The 26,262-nt window shown below is 42.4% G+C and overlaps 1 protein-coding gene across 23 annotated transcripts in view; it reads right to left on the reverse strand.

The window, feature by feature from the left end:
* plekha7b (pleckstrin homology domain containing, family A member 7b) overlaps nucleotides 1-26,262 on the reverse strand; it is a 500,085-nt gene that overhangs the window by 203,247 nt on the left and 270,576 nt on the right. Inside the window, exon 1 of one of the 23 annotated variants that reach the window (XM_078549271.1) lies at nucleotides 14,719-14,851. The exons of 20 other annotated variants lie outside the window; for them this stretch is intronic. Coding sequence is in view for 1 of the 3 variants with exons in the window: in XM_078549261.1 (XP_078405387.1) it covers nucleotides 9,108-9,142 (35 nt within the window). In the remaining 2 variants the exon portion in view is untranslated. Of the gene's footprint in view, nucleotides 1-9,107; nucleotides 9,347-14,545; nucleotides 14,565-14,718; nucleotides 14,852-26,262 lie in introns of those variants that run through there. 2 more of the 23 variants (XM_078549272.1, XM_078549261.1) reach the window with 2 other exon arrangements.

Here is a 26,262-nt window from a genome sequence, read left to right on the forward strand (position 1 = left end):
TTAACTATCAATACCCAAAGGAAGCAGATACAATGAATGATGGTGACAGAATCAAAATGCTTGCAATGGCTCAATGCACATGGCTCATGTACTGGGTTATTTGCTCCAGGAAGGCCTTGGGTTCAATCTAAGACAGTGAGTTAATGCAGTTAAGTTGACAGCAAAAATGCTTCAATTGGCTTCAGGACCTTTGGGCTGGGGAAAGGAAAAGGAATCAGCCAGCTTTCCAGTCCTCAGCGTTATTTAGTGACTGTTGTTAGAAAGTACAATTGGGGATATCAGAAAGGCATAGGATTAGGATTGGCCATTGTGTGTCACCCGCCACCACTGCCTTACAATGACCCAGACAGGCCAACAGCCTCATAACACTCTTGACTAGCGGTGAAAAATGGCAACTTGCGTAAACTACTGAGGAAAGATAGTGCACTGGTGTAATCATATCCCAGATTTAAATATTTATTTTCAAAAAGCCACTTAACTGAGGTTCTCCAACAATAAGCATATACGCAGTTGGTGTGGTTTTCTGTCTGAGGTATACACCTCAGTAGCTGTGCTGTAATTCAACTCAGGGTTCGCCCTTATGAAAGAAACTGAATGACAGATAAAGCAATTATGCTGCAATGTGCATTCTATTGTTAAACTATAAAATAAACAGCAAATATTTACTCCGTAACACTTCAACTTTCATGCTCACAAAAGGTTTATAGTTAACGAAAAGACTGAAAGCAAACTTGTCAAATGAAGCAGGCTCTGCAAAGGTATCTGACAAGTATCACAGAACTGCTGACAATTAAGGTTGCTTAGTAATAGGAGAAGAATTCCACACAGACAAAAGTTCCTCTATTAAATTGCAATGTTTGCTTTCATGCAAGCACTAAATATTACATCTAGTGTAGAAAATGTGCAGTATGCATATTTACAGAAGTGTCATGAGAGAAGTCAGCAGCTTAACATAAACTCCTGCTACATGCAACAGATTTCACCTCCCCTAGCCCACCAAAAAAAAATGGCCAGTCACCTTCAATCACCATTAACATACAGTAAAACTTTGAATTTTGAACAGAGATATTAGCCACAAACAGTTTTTTTTGGTCAATATTGTGCCCTTCAAATTGGTAGTATTACTATTTTCCATTTCAACTACATAGAGTTGGTAAAGAATTTTCAGGTCAGAAATTACGCAGGATAAATCTTATTCTGTTTTGTCCCATTAATCTGCCTCAAGCATCCCCTATGGCACCTCAATGGTGCCTTCCATCCTCTGGGCCCTCCCAGTGAGTTTGCCACTTTAGTGCTGAGTTAGGCACATCCTTGTGCTCTAGGTCTACACGCACCAGGAAAAAAGTTTGAACTATCCAAACTCAATTTACACAGGGCTGTTATAGTTTATATTATTCTGTCAGAGCTACACTTATCTCACACACTGCTGACAACTCTCTTTTACCGACCCACCCATGCCATGAGCACCAAATTCCCTGCATCCCCCCCCCACCCCTCCCCCAGGGAAATCAATGAGTTCTGTAACTTTCTGCCCAGCTGAAATGTTACATAATGCAATATTACAAATATAGCATTATGTTGTCAAACATGGTCCAATACAAGCTATCCTCTGGCGAGGATGAGGAATCAGCTTAATAATTTCCGCTGTTCACAATAAGCCATTTCACATCCAATATTAACAAGCAAAAGGGGGCATTAAACAAATATTCATCTTACAATTATAGTGAGATTCCTCCAAGGAAAATATTAGAAGTCAGGACAAGCTTGTATTTGCCTTGGCTGGTAAAATAGATTAGGTAATTTCATTGTGTTCAAAAGCAAGGGCATACAGTTGGGTCAATGACCTCGCTGCCAAAGCTAATGCTTTTGCACTCATGCAGAACAACAGACCTGAGCTATATTAAATCATGCTGGCTTGTTAGCCCTCATCAGTCTATCAAACTTTCCAAAATTCTATCTAAATTCCTTGGTGTCAATAGCTTAATAGAGAACCATTACACCACAGGGAAAAATATCACATTTAATTCAGTACACCTTAATCTTCTACCAATGTTCTTCTTCTGCGATGCTCTTAATTTATCTCAAATTGTTTCCACCACCCATGACAGACTTCAGTGAAGCCTATTGTTATATAGCTCAAGGTTGTCTCTCCAAACAGAACCTAGTTTAGAAACACAAACTTTAACTGTGCTGCTGGGCCATTTTCTGATCAAGTGATTATGTAAGCACTATGAAAATATTGCACGCCCACCATTATGCAGCATAATGATACTGTCAAAGGGTCAAACTTGACTTTACATAAGAAAGCCATGATTTATTTATTTGAACATATACTTTCCTGGCATTAAAAAAAATTGGCTGATGCAGGTAATATTAATTGGTTTCAGGGTCAGCAACAAAATGCTAAGGCATCCAGAATCGTGACTGGCATAATATACAGGCTCTCATTAAACTGCACCAAGATAGAAATTTGAGCTTCATTGGAATTCCACTGCAAATAAACAAGATTCTTGGGTTCAGTTTTATTGAGGTTCCAAAAGCAGGTGTGAAGGTTGACAACAAAGGGCACATGAAGTGCAGCCTTTAAAAGCAGTTTCCGTGTTTCTAAGTCTGCACCCGCTCCCTCCCATGAGGGCAGAAGGAAGAATCACTAGGATATAAAAAAAGGTTTTAAACTTAATTTTGAATGACAAATAGATTAGAAAAGACAGATTAGATTAGGTAAATTTTCAATTTAATTGTGTTGAACTGTTTTTAATTGACAGTTATAGGAAACAACGGTTTTCTGTTGATTCTTGTGATGTAACTACAGCTATTGCACAACTTAATACAAGGAACTATAAGAACATTTAGAACTAGGTTTACAATGGGCATAGAAAATTCATAATCAACCACTGGGGAACAGGAAAGAGGTAACACAGTAGTTTTCATCCAACAGTAATGAAAAATAAGACGCAGAAAAACTTTAAAACAAAAGCAAAATACTGTGGATGCTGGAAATCTGGAATAAAAACAAATAATGTGCTTGAAATACTCAGCAAGTCTGCCATTAGCTGCAGAGAGAGAAAAACACAGTTAACGTTTTGAGTCAAATATGACTCTTCTTCAGATTGCTCAGAACAGTCGTATTCCACCCGCAAGGTTACCTCTGTTCCTCTCCCGACAGATGCAGCCAGACCTGCTGAGTACTTCCTGCAATTTCTGTTTTTATTATAGCAGAATAAAAAATTTTCACAAACAGTCCACACCCAAAGTTTTATTAATTTGTTCACTCCACGGCTGCCACCTGGTACAAAGCATTTTTTCATGTCTTAGTAATGAACAATGGCTTGTGTCAAGCTTTGATGCAATTAAAAAGTAGAAAAGCTGGCAGAGCTGACAACTGGGCAACCATTAATCCTTAAAAAGCACAACTGCATGCCCCACCTTGACATTGTTCAATGCTTGCAAATACTGTTAACCAAATTGGTTTCCAAAATGTACATATAGCTTTCCTTCCAGCACACTACTGATGTGCTACAGAATTTTTGAAGAGTCTTTTTTAAAACAATGTCACAACACACTAGTTGAAATGGAAATATTATAAGCAAACATTAAAAAGGGTTAAAAGTTCACTATCAAATGCTGACCTTGATGCATTTGGCAGATGACTGCAAAATGTACTCAAAATCAAGATGACAGGGTTAACCCATTTTAATGTCAGTTCAAAGGTCAGGTTTATTATACACTTAACTCAACTGTGATTCATATTAAAGATAATTTAGGGCCTGGATTTTCTGCGCCCACTGGCATCGGGCATGTTCGGTGGAGTGAGCAGACAATATGGCGAGGAGGCCCAAAATCAGTTTCATGATGCCGTGAAACCAGTTTGTGATCATCTGCTCAGCCTGATGGTAGGCCGCGCTCCCCGCCATCGGGCATTGGGGACCTCATTGTAATACATCATCTTGACAAACGTGATGTGCAAAAGTCGGGACCCACCACCAATATCTTGCTCACATCACAGACATCCAAGGAGCAGAAGATGCTGGAGCCCGACAACAAAGAGATCCTGCAGGAACGTCCATGGCATTCTGGGTGGATTCTCATGGCCACGAAGCAGCTCATGGAAAGTCACCGTTGATGCTCACAATGGATGATGGTCGAGGGGGTGGGAGAGGAAGGGATGTCAGGGAGACGACGTTGGGGGTGGGGGGGAATGGAGATGTCAGGGTAGGTGAGGCTGGGGTGGGGGAGTAGGTGAGGCTGGGGGGGGGGGTGTGGAGGGGGGTAACGGGGGAGACAATGGCAACTTGGGAGGTAGGTGTAAGGGGGATGGAAGGTGTAAGGGGAGGATTTCGAAGGGTGATGGAGTTCGGGGGGTGTAGGTGGAGGGGGGAAGGGTAGAGTTCCAGAAGAGTTCCAGGGGAGGGTAAGAGGGCTTCCAGGAGGGTGAGGGGGAGGGAAGAGTTCCAACGGAGGGGGGAGGGAGGAAGAAGTGGTTCTGGGGGTGTGGGCATTCCAGAAGGTTCTGGGGTGGGCGGCAGGGTTCCAGAGGAGGCAGAGGCAGTGGCAGTTCCAAGGATGGGGGCCGGCATCAGGAGGATGTCAAGGTGAACATGCAAGGGAGGGATCTGATGTGTCCATGACTGCCCCCTGGGGAGCAAACGGAGGGTGGGTGTGGTATGAGGGAATGGTGAGAATGTCCGAGGGTGGAATGAGGCGGTAGGGGGGGAGGATGAGGGTTTAAACAGTAGAGTGGAAGGGATGGTGATGGTGGTTGGTGGGGACTCAGAGGTATACACAGACCCAGGGTATGGGAAGGTAAATATGGATAGGGATGGGGTTTTCAGGAAGGAAGGGAACGTGCACATTCACCTGGACATTCCCAAAGGAAAAGGGTTGTGGCTGACAGGTCAGAGGGGAGGCGGAAGGTGATGCCGGCAGGGGGGTCAACTGTGATGAGGGAAATCGGTGACTTGGGAGGGAAAAGACGGGGCAGCACAGGAAAAGCCGAATCCAGACCATACTGTCTAAATGGCATGTGAAACGACAGTTGTGGTGGGCAAGATCAGGTGCTGCATGGGAGTGTCATCAGTGGGTGGGCAGAGGTGGCCAGCTCAGATGGACAACTGAAAGCGAACCCCAGCAGGCAGCATTCAAAATGCTCAGGACACTGAGGTGAGTGTGACACATGAAGGATCCGTGTGCGTGGGAGAGTGCTTGCACGAGGCTCCGAAAGGCCCTGCCACACACACACACTCTCTCCCTCCAGAATCACTTGTTGGCCAGCTGCTCCCTCTGTGGTGACAGAGGATGAGGTTGAGGGGCTCACAGGCAAGACGAAACTCGGAGGGAGAGGATAGCCTCAGATTCCCGAGTGGATGACCCGGGGTGCCCAGCTGCCATTCCTCCTGCTTTCAGGTGCCCAGGGGTTCTGACCTGATTCCTCGAGGGCAAGCAGCACCTGGAGGAGCGTTGAGGTGTCCCGTTTCCCTATCTCGTTGCCACTGCAGGAACTTGCCCAATACTCCCGCGATGGAGTGCAGGTCTGCACGCATCTCCACGTTCTGCTGGATCAAGGTCTCCATGGCATCTGCCATCCTCCCCATGGAGGCCTCCATGCCCGCACATGTGGGCAACTCATCAGAGAGCAGCCAGGCGCACTCCTCCGACTCGTGTGCCACTTTGCTGAAGGCTTCCAACAGCTCCGCGTGACGTTCCCACGCTTTCTGTTGATTCTCCAGGATGAGTTGAAAGGCCAAATCTAGAGGCTCGTCATCTGACTCAGACCTCACAGATGCCTGACACCCAGCAGTCCTCAGTGCCGGGCAGCTCACACAAACTTGCCTCCTCCTGCTGCTATGGACATGTGTCCGTGCGGTGATCGCCACATTGTGAACCCGAGATTGCTCTTGATCTAGGTTCCACTGAGGTGTGCGTCTCTGCGCTGATGCAGGGTGTGGGTAAGCGCTGTGATGGGTCTTCCAGGCTGCTTATTTCCAGCTCTTCAATGGAGGTGTCCTCTTGGCTGGAGGTGAGGACGTGGATGGAGCTGAGGGACTGGCTGGCTGAGGGTTTCAGTTGCTTGACAGAGCTCCCTGTGAACCAAAGTAGAAATAACTACGGCATGGTAGCAGAACCAAAAGCAGGAGAGAGAGCACTCACATTTGCATCGAGAGGGATGATGTGGTGCAGGATCCTTACACGGGTGTTTGCTGCCGACCTCACCGTTGCCACAGGCACAGTCCATGTCCTCTCCAGTCAGTGCGATGGCACACTCCTCAGACTGAGTGAGGGACCTAATGTGGGCCTCTCCACCCCCCAATCTGGGACCTCTCCCTGCTGATGTGAGCAGGCTTCTCCTGCATGAAAACAGATGGAGAGAGTGTGAGCAGGACACCTGGCACTGCGTGGAATGTTTGTGTGGTGAGCAGAGCCATGAACAGGATGCAAACTCGAGGGGGTATGAGCCTGATGGAGATGTGAGGGTGTGTGTGGGTGTTAGTGGTGTTGTCCCTTGAAGTGTGAGACCCCTGTGGATGTGTGATGGGTTTGAGAGTGTGCGAGTTGAGAGTGATAAGAAGAGTGACTTACCTTGGCAGAACAGATAAGACCATGCATTCTATAGCGGCATTAGGTGTCTGTCCTCTTTTGCAGGGCATTGGCGCCAACCATTGCTGCCACCGCCTCCCAAGCCAGATTAGTGAGATTGCTGCCCATCCTGCAGCCAGAGCAGGGGTGGAGGACATTACAGTGTCCAAAAGGCGCTTGAGGGATGTGTCATTGAACCTGGGGTCTACAGTCTTTTTGCATTTCATGACCATGTCTCCTTTGCAACAGTCATGGGCTGGAAGCACTGAGTGGTGTGCGCGCAGCTGGACTTTAAATGTGGCACCCGGCATGAAGCAGCAAGGTGATGCCATGGCAGGTGAATGAGAGCCCACCCGCCATGGAAATGGCATGTTTCCTGGGAATACATAATTAATGTGGTGGGTTTGGGACAATATGACATGAAAAGCCACCATTGCAGCCTAGTTCAAATCTAAGACGATTCCACCCTAGGTTTTTTCTCCCCAATAGGTTAACTCTTCCTTGACTACCAAAATTGTCAGTGATCACCTAATTCAATTATACATGGAATTCCACATACTCCACAGCACTTCTCGTTTATAGTGAGGTCTCACCTCTATAAATAGGAGGATGGGAAGCTATTACCTCGGTCCTCAGTGAGTCACAGCCCGAGATTCTCGATGTAGAGTTCTATTGTTTTATCCAAGGTCTTATCCTTTTATCATCTTCTGCATTCAGAAAAAACTGAATTCCAGAGAGGAAAAATGTTCCACAGAAGAGAGAGAGAGAAACTTGGAAGGTGTGACCCACTCAGGAAATAGTAGTCAGTCTCGTCATTGATTTATTGGGTGCCTTGCTACCAACATACTTCAGGAACATATAGGTCTCAAAACATTTTAATGTCATGTGATGCACATTAATTTCCTCAAAGAAATGTTTTCCCCCTATACCTATACTGTTTCTGAATTTTAAATTGTTCAAAATGTTTTTCCAGACAAACATTTTGATGACTATTTACAAATATAGTGCTTAATGTTAGCCTAGTTCAAGTTGACATTATATAGAATCTCTCACAATCATTATGCTTTACACAAAGTTCTCCATTTTGTTTAATTAAATCCATTTTATCCGAATTGAAATGAAAAGCTATTACAGAATCATAGAATGGTTACAGCACTGGAGGCTGCCATTCGGCCAGTCAAGTCCATTCTGGCTATCTGCAAGAGCAACACAGCTAGTCCCACACTCTCTCCTTTTCTCCATACCTCTGCAATTTTTTTAGTCTTCAGGTGCTTATCTAATTCCCTTTTGAAAGCCACAACCGAATCTGCCACCACCACCCCCTCAGGCAGTGCACTGCAGATCCTAACCACTCATTGCTCACCACCACTTTCTCAAGGGCAATTAGGGATTGGCCGTAAAAATACTGGCCTAGCCAGCGATGCCCACATCCCTTGAAGAGGAAAACAATACAGCAGCGCTTGCTTTAATAAATCGGCAATTTTGATCCACTGATATCTAAATTCTGTAAACTTCACTTTGGTTCATTATCATGGGTCTTCCCAAATCTCTGAATACTGTTTATAAGTGATTTCCTTCCATTTACCTATGGCCCTCAGCAACTTACTCCTGGCCAAGTCTCTTCACCTCTGCTCATAACTCAGTCGGCTGCCAGACGCTGACATTGAGTTGTATATAAACAACCGAGCTGCAGTGAAACAATGGTCTTGTAGATTCACAAAATCTCTCCAGCTATGAGTCAGCCATCAAATCAAGCATCCGTTTTCACACAAGGTAAATACAGAGGGCCAGTCCTGTGGGTCTGCATTCCTCTACAGATAGAGTCTCTATTATACAGTGTTGTTCTGCAGGGTCCAGGTGCAAATGATAAATTTTAACAGGCAAAAAACAACAGGAAACACAGATCACCTTATCAAGTCCAGAATAAAAAAAGTAAAAGGCATCTTGATATTGGATTAATGATAGGAGCTTTCTGATCACATCCCTCCCATTTACATTTCCAGCAAGGGCTATGTACCCGCCAGAGGAAGCCTGAAAATCTCATGGCAGTTTACAAACCCACACAAAAAAAGGTGAGACTCTGTTGCTGCCAGTGTAAGCCAGCCTTTTATATTCAAGCCCTGCCGATGGCAGGGGAGCAAAGAAGTTGTTGTCAGCTGCACCTTTCATAATATGATAGCACACAACAATGAGGAGTCTGGGTCTCAATTCGATGCCAGTTAACAGATTAAATAACTATTGGCCTTCAATCTCTTGTAATGAGAGGTGTGATATCAGACAATGCAGACTAACTAAACTATTAATTTGTTCACCTAAAAAGTCAAACAATTTTCACAAACTCTGCACTCTTCCTCATTTACAATCTAGAAGTGGTAACATTATTAAGGAATGCAGTACAATCCTATGGAAAATAATTTCAGCAAAACACCTAAACTGTAATTATCATAAATGCTTATATTAAAATTAGAGCCATATATACTATAATGCACAACATAAAACATTCAGTAGCAATTCAAAAAAAAAAAATGCTTTACCGGAAATCCCACAATTTACTACATCCGGATCCCATGAAGAGATTCAAGCAACAAACTCCTTGGAAAGGTTTCTGTGCCCATTTTTCTACCCTCTTGAAGTCTCAGGTTTCCACTGAGATACAAGTTCATTGATGCCAACAGCCTTTTAGTATTGTGTCCAAATGATATTCTTCATATGTGAGCTCAGCTATTGAGCATCAACTTGGGATGGGTTAGGGAGGGGTGTGTTGAGGACACTAAATATTCCAATCTTGTCCTTGCCAAATATTGACATATGCACTTTGCTATATTAGTAACAATGAAGCATTGCGCTGAAATTGATTCTAGCTGCTCACCCCATCCTACAGGCAAGGGTACTGGGTTTTAATTGCATCAAGCCTGCTCCCTGTTGGCTGAGGTGAGCCAACAAAACATAGCAAGGCTCTGTTTATGCAAACAACCCTTTACCCACAGGATTTTGAGAAAACTCTCCAAGTGATTTTTAATCAGTTTGTACTTGATCTGTAACTAAAGGCTAGAAATAATTATTATTCTGCAAATAATCCTTTGTTTTGTCAGCTTGGGGCAGAGTTTACATTAATTTCAACCTTTCCCACGCTGCCAGCTCCTGAAATATGGGTATCACAGAGTCAGCAGAAACTCTAAAATAAACTTGCACAATTTGTTAAGGCTTGTGGCCAGGAGGTTCAGTTTTTTCAATTGGTTGTGAAATGGGTAGCCTGGTGTGCAAGGAGTCATAGAAAACAGGATGGTTCAAGGTTCATTACCCAGTATCATTGAATCATTGAAACACTCAGTAGAGAAGAGAGGCCATTCAGCCCATCATGCCTGGGCTGACTCCTGGAAAGCATTCATGCTTAATCCCACACCCAAGCATTTTGTCCATGACCCTGCAAGTTCCCCTCTCATGCACATGTCCAACTCCTTTTGAAATTATTTATGGAAGAGGACACTTGGTTTTTAGTTGGAGCATTCCATATCCTGATGGTTCTTCAAAAAAATTCTCTTCAAAGCCCCTCTAGATCTTCTGCCAATGATTTTAAATCTGTGGCCTCTAATTGTTGACCACATGTCAGAGGGAATAGTTGTTCTCCAACAACTCTGTCAAAACCACTCAGCATCTTGAAAGCCTCTATTCGATCTTCTTTGTTCCAAGGAAAGCAGCTGCAACTTTTCCAACTTCACTTTGTAACTGAACATCCTGTGAATCCTTTCTAAGGCCTATACATCTTTGCTGAAGTGTGGTGCCCAGAATCGTTCACAATATTCCACTATAAAAAAAATTCTTTCATAGAATGTGGGCTCGCTGGCTAGGCCAGCATTCATTGCCCATTCCTAATTGCCCCTGAGAGGTGGTGGTGAGCTGGCTTCTTGAACACTGAAGTCCAACTGGTGTAGGTGCACCCACAGGTGTGGTTAAGGAGGGAGTTCCAGGATTTTGCCCCAGCGACAGTGAAGGAACAGCAATATAGTTCCAAATCAGGATAGTCTGTGGCTTGGAGGGGAACTTGCAGGTAGTGGTGTTCCAATGCATTTGCTGCCCTTATCCTTTTAGGTGGGTAGAGTTTGCATGTTTAGAAGGTGCTGTCGTAGGAGCCTTGGTGAGTTGCTGCAGTGCATCTTGTAGATGGTACACACTGCTGCCTGTGTGGTGGTGGTGGAGGGAGTGAATGCTGAAGGTGGTGAATGGACTGCCATCCACCTGAGGCCTAAGCAGCGATTTATAAAGTTCTAACATGATCTCTTTGCTTTTCTGTACCTCAACTTATCAATTCAAGTAACCCATATGCTTTTCCAAAAACCTGCCTACCAACTTTCCTTGTCATCTTTTAAAGATTTTGGTATATGGCAACCAAGGTCTCAGCTCACCTATAGTTTCCAAAATCATGCTGTTCATAGTGTACTGTCTTTCTATGTTAGTCCTTCCAAAGTGCATCACTTCACATTTCTCCACTTGAACCCTATCTGCCATCCTTCTGCCCTTTTCAACATCCAGTCCATCATGCCGAAGCCTATAACTATCTTCGTTATGATCTACTTCTGTCAACTTTTGTATCATCTGCAAAACGTGTAATGCTGCTGCTTACATCTGAGTCTAGGTCATTTATAAAAACGGAAGAGACCAAAAACTTACTCTTTGAGTCCACCACTACAAACCACCTCCTAGTGTGAAAATCATCCAACCACCACCGCCCTTTGCTTCCATCACTGAGCCAATTTTGTAACCATAATGGCCACTTTCCCCATAATTGCATGGGTTTTCATCTTCTTAATGAAGCGCCTGTGCGACAGTTTGTCAAATGTTTTCTGAAAGTCTACAGACATAACAGCTACTCCACTACCTTGATCAACCCTCTGTTATTTTCAAAGAATTCAATCAAGTTAGTGAACACGATTTGCCTTCAGCAAATTCCTGCTGGCTCTCCTTGATTAGTCCAAACTTTCCAAATGCAAGCTTACTTTATCCCTGATAATGGTTTCCATTAACTTGTCCACACCAATGTTAATCTGACTGACCTGTAGTTTCCTGGTTTGTCCCTCTCCTCTTTCTTGAATAGTAATATATTATTAACAACCCTGCACTTGCCTGGATGGGTGCAGCCCCAACAACACAAGAAGCTTGATATCATCCAGGACAAAGCAGCCCGCTTGATTGGCACCCCATCCACAAACATTCACTCCCTCCACCACCAACGCACAGTAGCAGCAGTGTATACCATTTTCAAGATGCATGAACTCACCAAGCCTCTTTAGAAAGCACATTCATATCCACGGCCACTACCATCTAGAAGGAACAGCAGCAGATAGATGGGAACACCATCAGTTGGAAGTTCCCCTCCAAGCCACTCACTATCCTGACTTGGAAATATATTGCTGTTCCTTCATTGTCGCTGGGTCAAAATCCTGGAACTCCCTTCCTAACAGCACTGTTGCTGTATCTACACCTCATGGACTGCAGCAGTTCAAGACAACAGCTCACCACCACCTTCTCAAGGACAATTATGGATGGGCAATAAATGCTAGCCTAGGCAGCAACACCCACATTCCATGAATGAATTTTTAAAAAGCCCTCTGGCAATCGATGAAGATTGAATGATTGTGACCAATGCCTCTACTATTTCTACCATTGCTTTTTCAGCATCCTAGGGTGCATTCCATCTGGACCAGGTGACTAACCAACCTTCATGAATGAGAATGGTTTCATATGTTTTCTCTATTATCCTGTTGATAGCCTCCCTCTACTCTTTGAGTGCAACTTCCCTGTCATCTGCCTGCTTTGCGAAGACAGGCACAAATATTCATTTAATGGTTCAGCCATGTCCTCTGTCTTTTCATGAAGGTCTCCTTTTGGGTTCTTAATAGATCCAATGTCTTCCCATTATGGGCCGATTAATTTGTTGATCACTGTTCACTAACTTCAGCTGAAAAGCTCATCTGTGTGCTGGTTGAGGTATACAAGCCCACTGATAATGACAGAAGTTTAATGTTAAAAGTATTTCTTTTAAAAGAGCTAACCGATTTTTCTCCCATTAAAGCTTGCAGCTTTGAGCCCCAATCTAAGCAGAGTTAACTGTTTACAGTTGAGTGTGACAACACAAAGAATACAATTAATTAGCACGACTCTGGGTTGGGGTCATAGAGAAAACAAAATCAGCCAGGGTTTCCACTTCTGAGCTCCACTGGAAGTAACATGTACGGATGGCAGGTGATGTCAGAATAGACCGCCTGCCACCCACTTCATTGTGATCAGATTGTCGATGTAAATACCTGTAAAGGCGAGCAAGGTACCATGGAACTATGCTACAGCAAGAAGTTAATATCTTCAGAGGACATGATAAAAGCAAAAACAAACAGCATTGTCAATGTGAAAGTAAAAGCAAATGGCAAATTTGTATCCACAGTGTGCACAACCCCAAATTATAATGATCATTAAATTAATTACAACAAATTTAAACATTGTTAACATACTATTGACTATTGATGTTATTTTTCCCCAAAAAGAACACGTCCATGCTATTAACACAAATGTGAGGCCAACGGTTTACAGGATTAGGGGAATGAATTAAAGGAAATCTTCCTACACGTTCTACAAAGGAGTCCATCACACAATAAACATTTGATTTTAAACAGCACAGAAACATCACTCAATCGATTCAGAAAATTGCATCTTCCATTCATACAAGAATTTCTGTTCTAAAAAATGTTCTGATACAAAACTATTGTAACTGGAAATAATTCACTTTTTTTTTGAGTTTTCACATTTTATTTTGCAACTACTGTACATGAAGGCACAGTACCACAACAGACCAATGTACAAGATCTTCTCATGACCAGCATCTGAAGTGCCTCTAAATTGTTGGTCTTAGAAAAAGATGTATAAACAGAAGCGCAGAGTCCATTTGCCATGTAAGATTCAACATACTGGAACAGCATTCTATGTTAGTAAGTGGCTGACTTGATGTTAAAACATGCACTGCAGAATACAAAACTGAGCCTCAGAGAGACAAATTCCTATTTAGACCCCCTTGACTGCACTGAGATAGTTGAATTCAGCTGGACCAATGTTCAGGACACTGCAATTGGCCTAAACCCTCATAACAGGAAGGAGAAAGGAGAAAGAAAATAGGGTGTCTCTGGTTCTGATTGATATCCAGTGGTCACAGTGAATACATGAACATATGTATGGTAGGAAGGAGGTCAGGCTGATAAGAGATTTACCCCATCCCAGTTCAACAGTTTGCTCATACTCATTTCTTGAGCATAGACATGAAGAATGGGTACTTGTGCAAAATTCCAGAGGGCATCTGGCACCTGTGGTACCCTAACCCAACTAATCTCCCACCCCCTCTAATCCAAACTCAAATCAAAACAATTTTTTTAAATCACAGAAAAATATAGCTATTGTACATTACAGCATTAAGACATTCTTTTTAAGACAAGTGAAATGATGCGTGTTGCATTAACTATTGAAAACACAGAACATACACACCACATGCAAATGACATCAGTAAATCTGAAGTCGTTAATAAAACATAGTTGCCTTTGAGCTCAAGGTGATGTTGCGCCCTATAATTTTTCAATGTCACCCATACAGTATTGAAGAGAACCAACAGCTAGATCACAAATATCAACATCTGAACATCTTCCCTGAGGAACATCTTTTCACTTCAGATTCACTCACAGTAGCCGATAAAAATGTCAAAGTTCATTTCGTTCTCCAAGCTCATTAAGAGTCGTGGTGCTTAGGAACCTTATCGGGTTGCACACACGTCCGACTAAATAACAGTTTCCACAGAAAGGAAAAGAGGCAGAAAGAGTCCTCTGCATCAGTAACCCCTACCTTAACACAAACAATTCTATTTCACTGGAGCACTTTCTGAAGTCCAGTATCAGTTAGTAAATAACACAGTAATATTTTTCCAGTTTTGTAAGCTTACAGTTTTCAATTCTGTCCAGCCTGCAAAAAATATTTTGGTCATTACAAATCATCAGTACCGTACTTGCATCAATACTGCTGGATATCTGATAATTGCATGCCACATGAGTACAGTGCTGAAATCTACTCTGCGACTGGTTGTAGGACAGCCTTAAGCCACTGCCAAGCACTTACTGGTTCAAAATGCACTGAAGCCATAAAAAGAGCTTCCTCCCTCACATGTTGCACATTGTGACAAGGAACAGAGGAATTTTTATCTTGGCTATGTATGATGAACTCAGCCTAACCATGGCCCCTCTGTCCGCAATCTCATTATCCACTCACAATCTATTACATCAAGGTCATTAATTATCACTCTGACTCGTCCTCGGCTCTCGGTCTGGTACAAAGATGGTGCTTACTAAAGAGCTTTCACATGCTGTTTGCCTATAGTTAAATATTAACGGTGCTTGAACTAGCAAAAGCACATAAGAATGTCCAATTGTTTAATTTGTTTGCTTTGATAAAATATAACAGTTCAATCCAACGGTACAAAAGAAATAAAAAAAAGGTGGAAATACAAAATGCAGTTTCTGGTTCTCACTTCACGTAGGAACAAGCGTAGGCTATTACACCCCTCAAACATTTTCCCCCATTCAGTGAGATGATGGCTGATCTGCTACCTAACACTATATAGCCACCTTTGGCCCATATCCCTTAATACATTCAATTAACAGAAATCTGTCAATCTAGGTTCTAAAAAGAGTTCCAAACTTCTACCATCCTACACATTTAAAAGTCTTTCCTAATTTCACCCCTGCTATCAAGCAGCACTCTCAGGAATAACATGCTCATTGATGCCAGTTTGGGTTCTGCCAGTGCCACTCAGCTCCTGATCTCACTACAGCCTTGGTTCAAACATGGATAAAAAGAGCTGAACTCCAGAGGTGAGGCAAGAGTGACTGCCCTCAACATCACGGCAGTACTTGACAAAGTGTGGCACCAAGAAGTCCTAGCAAACTACATCAATGGGAATCAGGGGGAAAACTCCAATCTGGCATGTCTTCCTTCTTCCTTAACTGATGTTCCCCCCGCCCCACCGCGGTTGACAGGGTCCTCAGCCATGTCCGAATGATCTCCCGTGCCTCTGCCCTCACACCTTCCTCTCCCTCCCAGAATCATGATAGGGTCCCCTTGGTTTTCACTTTTCACCCCACCAGCCTCCACATTCAAAGGATCATCCTCTGCCAACTCCAGCATGATGCCAACACCAAACACATCTTCCCCTCACCCCCCTCTCAGCATTCCGTAGGGACTGTTCCCTCCGGGGCACCCTGGTCCACTCCTCCATCAACCCCAACACCTCACCACCTTCCCACTGCACTTTCCCATGCAATCGCAAAAGGTGCAACACCTGCCTCTTTACCTCCTCCCTCCTCACTACCCAAGGGCCCAAATACTCCTTTCAGCTGAAGCAGCGCTTCACTTGAACCTCCTTCAGTTTGGTCTACTGCATCCGCTGCTCTCAGTGTGGTCTCCTCTAAATCAGGGAGACTAAACACAGAATGGGTGACTGCTTTGTGGAACACCTCCAGTCTGTCTGCAAGCATGACACAGGCCTTTCTTATCTAGCCATTTTAACACCATCCTGCTCTCATGCCCACATGTCTGTCCTTGCCCTGTTGCAATGTTCCAGTGAAGCCCAACACAAACTGGAGGAACAGCACTCACCTTCCGATTAGGCACTTTACAGCCTTCCGGGCTTAACATTGAGTTCAACAACTTCAGACCATGAACTGTCTCCTCCATCCTCACCCCTTTTTTAAAATCCCTTTCTTCTACATTAATTTTTATTTTAATCCACTTGTTTTATTTTTTATTCATTTATCCATAGTTTTAACACCTTTTTTTAATCCCATTTTCTATCCTTTTTATTCCCCACCCCCACCCCCATCCCCTACAGGGCCATCTGTCACTTGTTCCATGTTGATCTTTCACACAACACTATCCTCCTTCTACTGTAATCACATTCTGCTTTCTTACCCTTACGCCACTATTACCACCATTTTTAGCATTAACCACTACCATTAACAATCCCTTTGTCCTTTAATTCATGACATCTTTGTCAATCCCTTTGTCCCTGCCTATCGCTGGCCTTCTATCCAGCTCCACCTACCCCACCCACCTTGGACAGTATACATTTCATCACATTTCCACTTCTCTTCAGCTCTGAAGGAGGGTCATACGAACCTGAAACGTTAACTTTGTTTTTCTCTCTCCACAGATGCTGTGAGACCTGCTGAGTTTTTCCAGCATTTTCTGTTTTTGTTTCGAATAAAGAGCAGCCTCTAATTTTTAGACTTTGATCCCGGTCCTGGATCCCCAACCAGTGGAAACATTTTCAAACTATCGATCCTATAAAATATTCAATCAAGTCATCCCTTAACCTTCTAAATTCTATACTGTTTGAGATTTTTATTGCTGAAGTTACCTCAGAACATATGAATGAGGAGTAGGCCACTCAGCCCTTCAAGCCTGCTCTGCCATTCAATAAGATCATGGTTGATCTGATTGTAGCCTCAACTCCACATTCTTGCCTATTCCCAATAGCCTTTCATGCCCTTGCTCATCAAGAATCTTTCTGCCCCTGCCTTAAATATATTCAAAGACTCTGCTTCCATCGCCTTTTAAAGGAAGAGAATTCCAAGACTCTCAACACTCAGGAAAAAATTTCCCCTCATCTATCTTAAATGGGCTAGGCCTTATTTTTAAACAGTGACCCCTGGTACTAGATTCTCCCACAAGAGGAAACATCCTCTCCACATCCACCCTATCAAGGTCCCTCAGGATCTTATCTGTTTCAATCAGGTCACCTCTTACTCTTCTAAATGCCAGTGGATACAAAACTAGCCTGTCCAACCTTCTTTGTTAAGACAACCCGCCCAATCCATGAACTGCTTCCAACGCATTTACATCCTTCCTTAAATAAGGAGACCAATACTGTACACCGTACTGCAGATGTTGTCTCACCAATGCCCTGTATAACTGAATCATAACCTCCCTACATTTGTATTCAATTCGCCTTGTAATAAATGATAACATTCTATTAGCTTTTCTAATTACTGTCTGTACGTACATACTAGCCTTTTCTGATTCACGCACTACGACACCCAAGATCCCTCTGAATCTGAGTTCAGCAATCTCTAACCATTTAGATAATATGCTTTTTTTCCTGCCAAAATGGACAATTCCACACTTTCCCACATTATACTCCATTTACCAGGTCTTTGTAACCTTCTTGTGTTCTCTTCACATCTTACTATCCTACCTATCTTTGTCATCAGCAAATTTAACTTCAGTCCCTTCATCCAAGTCATTTATAAAAATTCTAAAAAAGTTGTGGCCCCAGCACAGATCCCTATGGCACACAATTCATTACATCTTGCCAACCAGAAAAAGATCCATTTATGCCTACTCTGTTTCCTGTTAGCTAGCCAATCTTTTATCCATGTCAATATGTTAACACCTACGCCACGAGCTTTAATTTTTCGCAATAACCTCTGATGTGGCACCTAATCAAGTACCTTCTGGAAATCTAAGGACAGTACACCCACCAGTTCCCCTTTATCCACAGCATCTGTTACTTCTTCAAAGAACGACAATAAATTGGTTAAACAGGATTACCCTTTCGCAAAACCTTGACTCTGCCTGATTACCCTGAATTCTTCCAAGTGCCCTGCTATAATGTCTTTAATAATAGCTTCTAACACTTTCCCTAATACAGATGTTAGGTTAACTGGCCTGTAGTTTCCTGCTTTGTCTCCCTCCCTTTTTGAATGAAGGAGTTACATTAGCTATTTTCCAATCTAATGGAACCTTCTTGAATCTGGGAAATTTTGGAAAATTAAAACCAATGCATCAACTATCTCACTAGCCACTTTTTTTTAAAGACCCGAGGATGCAGGGACTTATCAGTCCACAACTCCAATTTTCTCAGTACCACTTTCCTCATGATTGCAATCTTACAAACTGCAGCCCCCCACCCCACCGGCCCCCGGCCACCCCCAGAGTTTCTCCTGCTCCTCCATTTCCTGATTTACAGCTATTTCTGAAATGTTATTTGTATCCTCTATAGTGAAGGCTGATGCAAAATACTGGTTCAGCTCATCTGCCATCTCCTTAGTTTTCATTACTAATTCCCCAGATTCACATTTTATAGGACCAATGATCGCTTTGTTAATTCTTTTTTAAACTATCTAGAGAAACTCTTACTATCTGCCTTTATATTTCTAGCTAGCTTTCTCTCGTGCTCTAATTATTCCTCTCATCAACCTTTTGGTCATTCTTTGCTGTTTTTTAATATTCTGTCCAATCTTCTGACCTGCCACCTATCTTTACGCAATTATATGCTTTAAGTTTGATACCATCTTTAATTTTTTTTTTAGTTAACCTCTGATGTCAGGGCCTCGCCTTGGAATTTTTCTCTCATTGCAATGTATCTATTCTGTGTATTCTAAAATATCCCCTTAATTGTCTGCCACTGCATCTCTATTGACCTATCCTTTAATTGTATTTGCCAATTCACTTCAGCTAGCTGTGCTTCCATGCCCTTATAATTGCCCTTATTTACGTTTAAAATACTAGTTTGGGCCTCCTCTCCTCTTCCTCAAACTATGTAAAATATAATCACATTATGATCGCTGCTACCTAGGAGCGCCTTCACTATGAAGTCATTAATTAATCCCAAATCGTTGCAAAATATCAGGTCTAGTATAGCTTGCACTCTGGTTGGTGCCAGGACGTGTTGTTCTAAGAAATTATCCTGAAAACATTTAATGAATTCCTCATTTACTCTACTTTTGCTCATCTGGTTTCCCAGTCTATATGCAGATCGAAATCCTGAGGATTGTTGCTGTACCTTTCTGACAAGCTCCCATTATCTCTTCTTTTATACACTGTCCTACCGTGTAATTACAATTAAGGGGCTTGTACACCATTCCCACAAGTGACTTCTTGCCTTTATCATTTCTCATTGCTACCCAAACCGTTTCTACATCCTGGTTTCCTGAACTTAGGTCATCCCTCTCTAATGTGCTAATGCGATCATTAATTAACAGAGCAACCCCCACTCCACCCCTCATGTTTTCCTATCTTCCTGTCCTTCCTAAATATCACATCCCTTCAATGTTCAGGTCCCAATCTATGTTATCCTGCAGCCATGTCTCTGTAATGGCTATTAGATCGAACTTATTTAATTGTCTTTGCAATTCCAAACATCACAGTGCCACCAGTCACCAGAATCTTCTGCAAACAAATGTATTAAAAATGTAATAATACAGTTCAAGTTTTACTTTGTGGGTTCATCAGTGCTGTTCTTAGAGTCTGGACCTGACTTATGAGATTGCATCCTTATCCATTCCAGGCCAAAAGATCTGTATGTCAGTAGATAGCCCACCTCGGAATAATCCTGCATCACAAGTTGTCTACAAGTGTGAAATGACGCTTTCATTCTCTTATTTGGATGGGGAGGGAAAGCTCCGATTGCCATTATTTTTCCAAGATAGAAAACGGATAGAAAACTGGTATAAAAAAAAACTTGCTCAAACCATGTTGAAATCACTGTTTTAAAGTGCATTTGGTTGTAGACTGCAGAAGTCGAATTGTTCTGTTAAATGAGGGAGGGAACAAAAAGTCATATCTCATTTTCTGTATTACGAGATGACCAGAAATGGATAGAGATTAAAGAATGGTAACCCCCATGGTAGCATCAGTTTAGATCTCGTGAGATCATCAACAGCTTTAAGAGTCGGATGGATTTCCTGGCTAGGGGGAAAAAATGAAGATTTTTAAAAATAATAATGCTTTGGATTTTCACAGAAGCAAATACCATATAGTGTCTGATAATAGATCTCCAATTTATCCTCACAGTCATATGCAAAATAATAGCAGGTGGTGCCTTGGTGCCCTCTGGACACTCGAGGTGGAATGACTCTCTGGGAAATACACAAAACTCTTATTTTACTGATTACTGATCAGACCTACTAACTTGATTCATTGTTATTTTGATCGGTCACTTTTCTGACCTAAAGGAGATTGAGGCTTAATTATCAGAGTCCATAGGCTGGTGAAGGAGGGAAAATGGCCAGGCTTTCCACACATCATTGCTGCTACAAAATCTATGTAAAAGGGGCCAAAGGTTTACAGGATTAGGGGACTGAATTAAGTGAATGAATTACGTCTGTCGATGTGGGGTGTGGACAGGAATTTGCTTGACCATAGTAAGCCTGTAACGTTAAAGGAGCTTGCCAACACAAAGGCCTAAATTTTAATTTACCTGACCAAGCACAACTGGATGAGGGATTTTAAGTGTCAGGGAACCCAGGAGTTGGTGCTTCCCACAGTCTATGATGCTTTAACTCCATTGCTATGCACGTGATATCACAGATCAGTTCCCTGCCCAGAACCAGTCTGACTGATGACCTTGGTTTCCAGTCAGACAGGAAGCCAGTCTTTGTAGGTCATGCCAGGGTGGTTGTGCCAGGAAACTTGGCTGTCCACAATTAAATTCAAAAGGGCTGAAGAACAATGACACTCAGAGCCTCGTTCTCATATTTAAAGTGCCAACCTGCCTCCTCATAGCAGGTTGGAAGCCTACCCACCTTCCTGTCTCTAATAAAGTCAAATGTTAATGGTGGGGCTGGGGGCGGGATGGTGGGATCCTGATTGTTAAAACTTCAACCTCCCACTGGCCATGCCCACTTTGGGGTCAAAATTTCCACCCAAGTTTGTGGAGTCGCAAAAGAAATTTGACCAATAGGGCTGGATGCCAAAATGAGTGTCAGCATCCTTCCATGCGTAATATGATGGGTCACAACCTTCAGCAGAGGAGAGAAGATTGGGAAAGGCCTTTTCACAAACATTATTCTGAGACTTATCAGAAGTTTACTGTATAGAGAATTGTAACAGTTAGAGAAGCTAATATGTAGGTGAGTAAAAGAGCTGCCAGTCTGGCAGTTTCATGTGCAAATCAGTTTGCTAATGAATATTATGCTGGTTTCAAGTGCTTTGTAAAACTGCAGCTAAAGAACTAAGTGTTTTCAGCAAAATCCACATGACCACATGTTAAAAGACAGCAAACAATAATGAAAACACTTCACAGGAACATTTTACATAAAAGGAATAAGACTTTGAAGATCCACTGCTACCTTCAACAGAATATAGCAATAAACTTGATGAATTCCATCACAAATCCAGAAGATCTGAACACTATTGCTGCCCAAAGGCATCAACATCCTGGAGGCAAGTAAAATGCCAGTTTCTGAGTGATGAGTCATTTACTGTAAGTACATTTAGCATGCTAAGTGGCATAAATAAACTAATAACCAGTCACTGTGGCCAGGCACAGAATCACAGAATGGTTACAGCACAGAAGGCGGCCGTTCAATCCATCATGTCCGTGCCAGCTCTCTGCAAGAGCAACTCGGCTATTCCTACTCCCCTGATATCCTCATAGGCCTTAAGATTTCTTCTCTTCAGATAATTATCCAATTCCCTTTTGAAAGTCATGATTTAATCTACCTCCAACACACACTCGGGTATTGCATTCCAGATCCTAACCATTCATTGCGCAAAAAAGGTTTTCCTCATGGCGCGTTTGATTCTTTTGCCATTCACCATAAATCGGTGTCCTCTGATTCCCCCCATCTTCACTATCCAACCATCTCATAATTTTGAACACCTCTATCAAATCTCTCAGCCATTTCTTGTTCTGTTACACTTTTGCCTCCCAATCTTTGCGAATGGTGCAGTGAAAGGCCTTACTGACCAGTCGGGTTTTCTTGTTTCAATTGTGGCATCAGCTTGGGTGAAAATAAAGGAATAGCAAGGGGAAGAAATCATGGGTGGGAGTTGTCTATGGGCCCCCAAAGAGTTGCCTCACAGGAGGACAAAGTATAAATTGGGAAATAATAGAGACATGTAAGAAGGGCGCTACAATTGTCATGGGTGATTTTAATCTGCGTATTGACTGGACAAATCAGATTGGCAGGGGTAACATGGAAGACGAATTTGTACAGTGCATCAAGGATTATTTTGTAGAGCAATACATTGCAGAACCTACCTGGGAACAGGCTATTTTAGATCTAGTAATGTGTAATGAGGCAGGATTAATAAGAGAACTCGTAGTTAAGGATCCTCTAGGGGGTAGCGTTCACAACATGGTAGAATTTCAAATTCAGTTTGAGGGTGAGCAACTTGGGTCTCAAACCAGTGTCCTCAACTTAAATAAGGGCAATTACAGAGGTATGAAGAAAGAGTTGTCTAAAGCAGGCTGGGAAAATAGACTAAGGGGAAAATCAGTGGATAAGCAGTGGCAGACATTTAAGCAGATATTTCATAATGCTCAGCAAAAATTTATCCTGGTCAAAAAGGAGGACTCGGTGAGAAGGATGAACCACCTGTGGTTAACAAAGGTGGTCAAGGAGAGCATCCAGTCAAAGGTTAAGGCACACAGAGTGGTGAAAACTAGTGGAAGGCCAAACGATTGGGAATTTTTTTTTAGATACCAGCAGCGGATGACTAAAAAGCTAAGAGAGGGAGAAAATAGATTATGAAATTGGCAAGAAATATAAAAACAAAACAGCAAGAGCTTCTACAAGTATATAAAAAGAAAGACAGTAGTTAAGGTGACTGTGGAACCTTTAGGGGATGCGACTGGAGAATTGATAACTGGGAAATGGCAAATAATTTAAACCAATATTTTGCATCGGTCTTCACGATGGTGGACACAATAAACATCCCAAAGGTGTCAAAGCAGCAAGGAGTTAATGGGAGGAAAGATCTTCTAACAGTCTCCATCATGAGGGACAAAGTATTTGACAAACTATGGGTCTAGATGCAGACAAGTCGCCAGGGCTTGATGGCCTGCATCCAAGGGTTTTAAAGGAAATGGCTGCAGAGATAGTGGAGGCATTGGTTGAAATATTCCAGAACTCACTGGATTCTTGGAGGGTCCCAGTGGATTGAAAAGCCACTAATGTGATGCCCCTGTTCAAGAAGGGAGAGAGACAAAAAGCAGGAAACTATAGACCAGTCAGCCTAACATCTGTCAGTGGGAGAATGCTAGAGTCCATTATTAAGAAAGAAGTAGCAGGACATTTAGAAAAGCTTAATGCAATCAAACAGTCAACATGGTTTTGTGAAAGGGAAATCATATTTGACATATTTGCTAGAGTTCTTTGAGGATTATAACAAGCAGAGTTAATAAAGGGGAACCGGTAGGTGTAGTGTATTTGGATTTCTAGAAGGCACTTGATAAGGTGCCACCTAAAAGATTATTGCACAAGACTGGAGCTCACGGTATTGAGGGTAATGTATTAGCATGGATCGAGGATTGGTCAACACACAGAGGACAGAGTGTCGGGATTAATGGGCCTTTTTCAGGTTGGAATACGTAACTCGTGGAGTGCCATAAGGATCAGTCCTAGGGCTTCAATTATTTACTATCTATATTAATGACTCGGAGGATGGGGCAGTGTGTAATGTATCCAAATTTGCTGATGATACAAAAATAGGTGGGAGGGCATGTTGTGATGAGGACATAAGGAATCTGCAAGGGGATCTAGATAGGTTGAGTGGGTGGGAAAAAACTTGGCAGATGGGGTTTAATGTAGGAAAGTGTGAGGTTGTGCACTTTGGTCGGAAAAATCAAAAGGCAGACTATTATTTAAATGGAGAGAGACTCCAAAGAAATGCAACACAGAGGCATCTGGTTGGTCTCGTGCATGAAACACAAAAAGTTAGCATCTAGATGCAGCAAGTAATTAATCCCCAATCTGCACTCTATTAACTGACCAGAGAGAAAAAAAAAAGTGGTGTGTGTAGTTTAGTCTCAGCATCCCAGAGCTAAAAAAGCAGCTAAATTTCCAACCCTCACCATTATCCAGTGCACCTTGCCAGTTGGTCTATTTGTACAGAAGTAAAAACAGAATTAGGGCCTTGTTATAATGTCCCACCAGGATCAAATAATATGTTATTGTGAAGCTCATAAATGATGAACGAGTGAGCTACTGGAAAGGTACCCAAGGGATTATATACTAGTAAAAATCAACAGTTTGAAGAGGAGAAAATATATCCAAATGTTCAGCTGGATCTGGGTCTTGAAGCTGTCCTATATTATTACATAGATTAAAAACATACAAGGAGGACTTAAAGCTGACTGACTCACTATGTTTCCTCACTCTACATTTCTCAAGTATTTTGATTCTGAGGATTGGTTAACACACTGTTCACTGTTCTTCTTCACTCACTGGTTTCTGTCAGGGACAGCAGATAGAGATCAGTATTTCAAGTGCATAAACAATGTGATACAGACCTTTCATATGGTTATGATGGATCAAAAATGAATGGGATAAGGAGTAACAATTTGCCCACAGGTCAGTTGTATGACAATACATGTACAATGAGACAGATATATCTGTAAAGCTGAACACGGAATAAACGAGAACTGAAACATTTTAAATAGTAAAGGAATACCTCGGCAATCATTCCAAGTGCATCAAGCGATTTACGGGTCTGTAAAATATTCTAATCATTCATGTGGAGCAAAAATCTGCAGTCTTCATAAACCAGAAAGCAGTTTAATTTTAACTACATACACAAAGGAAGATTGACTTTCAATATTTAGATATTGCTGCACGAACATTCCAAAAATCCTCAAACATGTAAATCCGCATTTAATATTCAAAAGACAATTAGTACAACTGTACATTATGCAAATGAATCTCAATTCTCAATCTGTGTAATAGTACTGTAATTCCAGGCACCTAGGAATTATCACTTGAATGTGTTTGTACACTATTGCCTTTGTCTGCAATTTGAATATACAATAACACTCAAAACCTGATTAATGCCCATTAAAAATAGCAGAGAAAACCAGCTCACTGTAGTCACTCACACAGCCCGTATTAGAGATATTACATACCGTGCTGCTGCTTCTCCAACAATACTGTACACCCTCCAGAGGTATTGCTGAAGATTGCACACAATATGTGACTAATGCTATCACATTAAAATTCAGTCTGATAGCTTGGAACACAGGGAAAGAGGGGAAAGTAGAAAGGAGCTACATAACATTAGGACTGGAAAAATATGAATGCATGAGTGATGGCACATGTGCTTTGGGAAGCGTGTATTTATTTCAGTGCGATGTCCCTTTAAGGCTAAAGTGGGCTGGCAAGTATTCTGAAAGAGGGTTCATCTGTTTCCTGATTATTACATCATTGGATTCTAAGAAATGTCCAAGTGACCTGAAGGTGCCATGGGGATGAACAACTAAGATGCAAAGAATAAACAGAAAGCTAATTGCAATGGGGTTGGCTCATCCAGTGTTTTCTGTTTGGCAGTTCAAAACACACTGAGAATGTGTGTAAAGAAGCAAGGTTCTCTCCGAATGGAACTGCTTTCTGTTTGGCAGTCTTCAAACAGATCGTGGTGTTGAAGCAGGTCTCTGAGAATAGAGCAGAGACTGTGTTGTGTGTGACAGGAAGGGCAAAGGACTGTGGATTGGACAAGACCCATTGCTGCTGTCTCAGTGTTGCTAGGGCCCACCAGATCTTTTAAAGGGATTGGGAAGGGAGTCTCTCGGCATTCTATCCTATCATGATCCATGTTGAGAAAGATGTGTGCCTCATCAGTGGTGACCAAGTCCAGGGACTTAGAATGGAATATGGATGAATGCGG

This window comes from Cetorhinus maximus, chromosome 9, assembly GCF_964194155.1.
Source record: "Cetorhinus maximus chromosome 9, sCetMax3.hap1.1, whole genome shotgun sequence".
Lineage (NCBI taxonomy): Eukaryota > Metazoa > Chordata > Chondrichthyes > Lamniformes > Cetorhinidae > Cetorhinus > Cetorhinus maximus.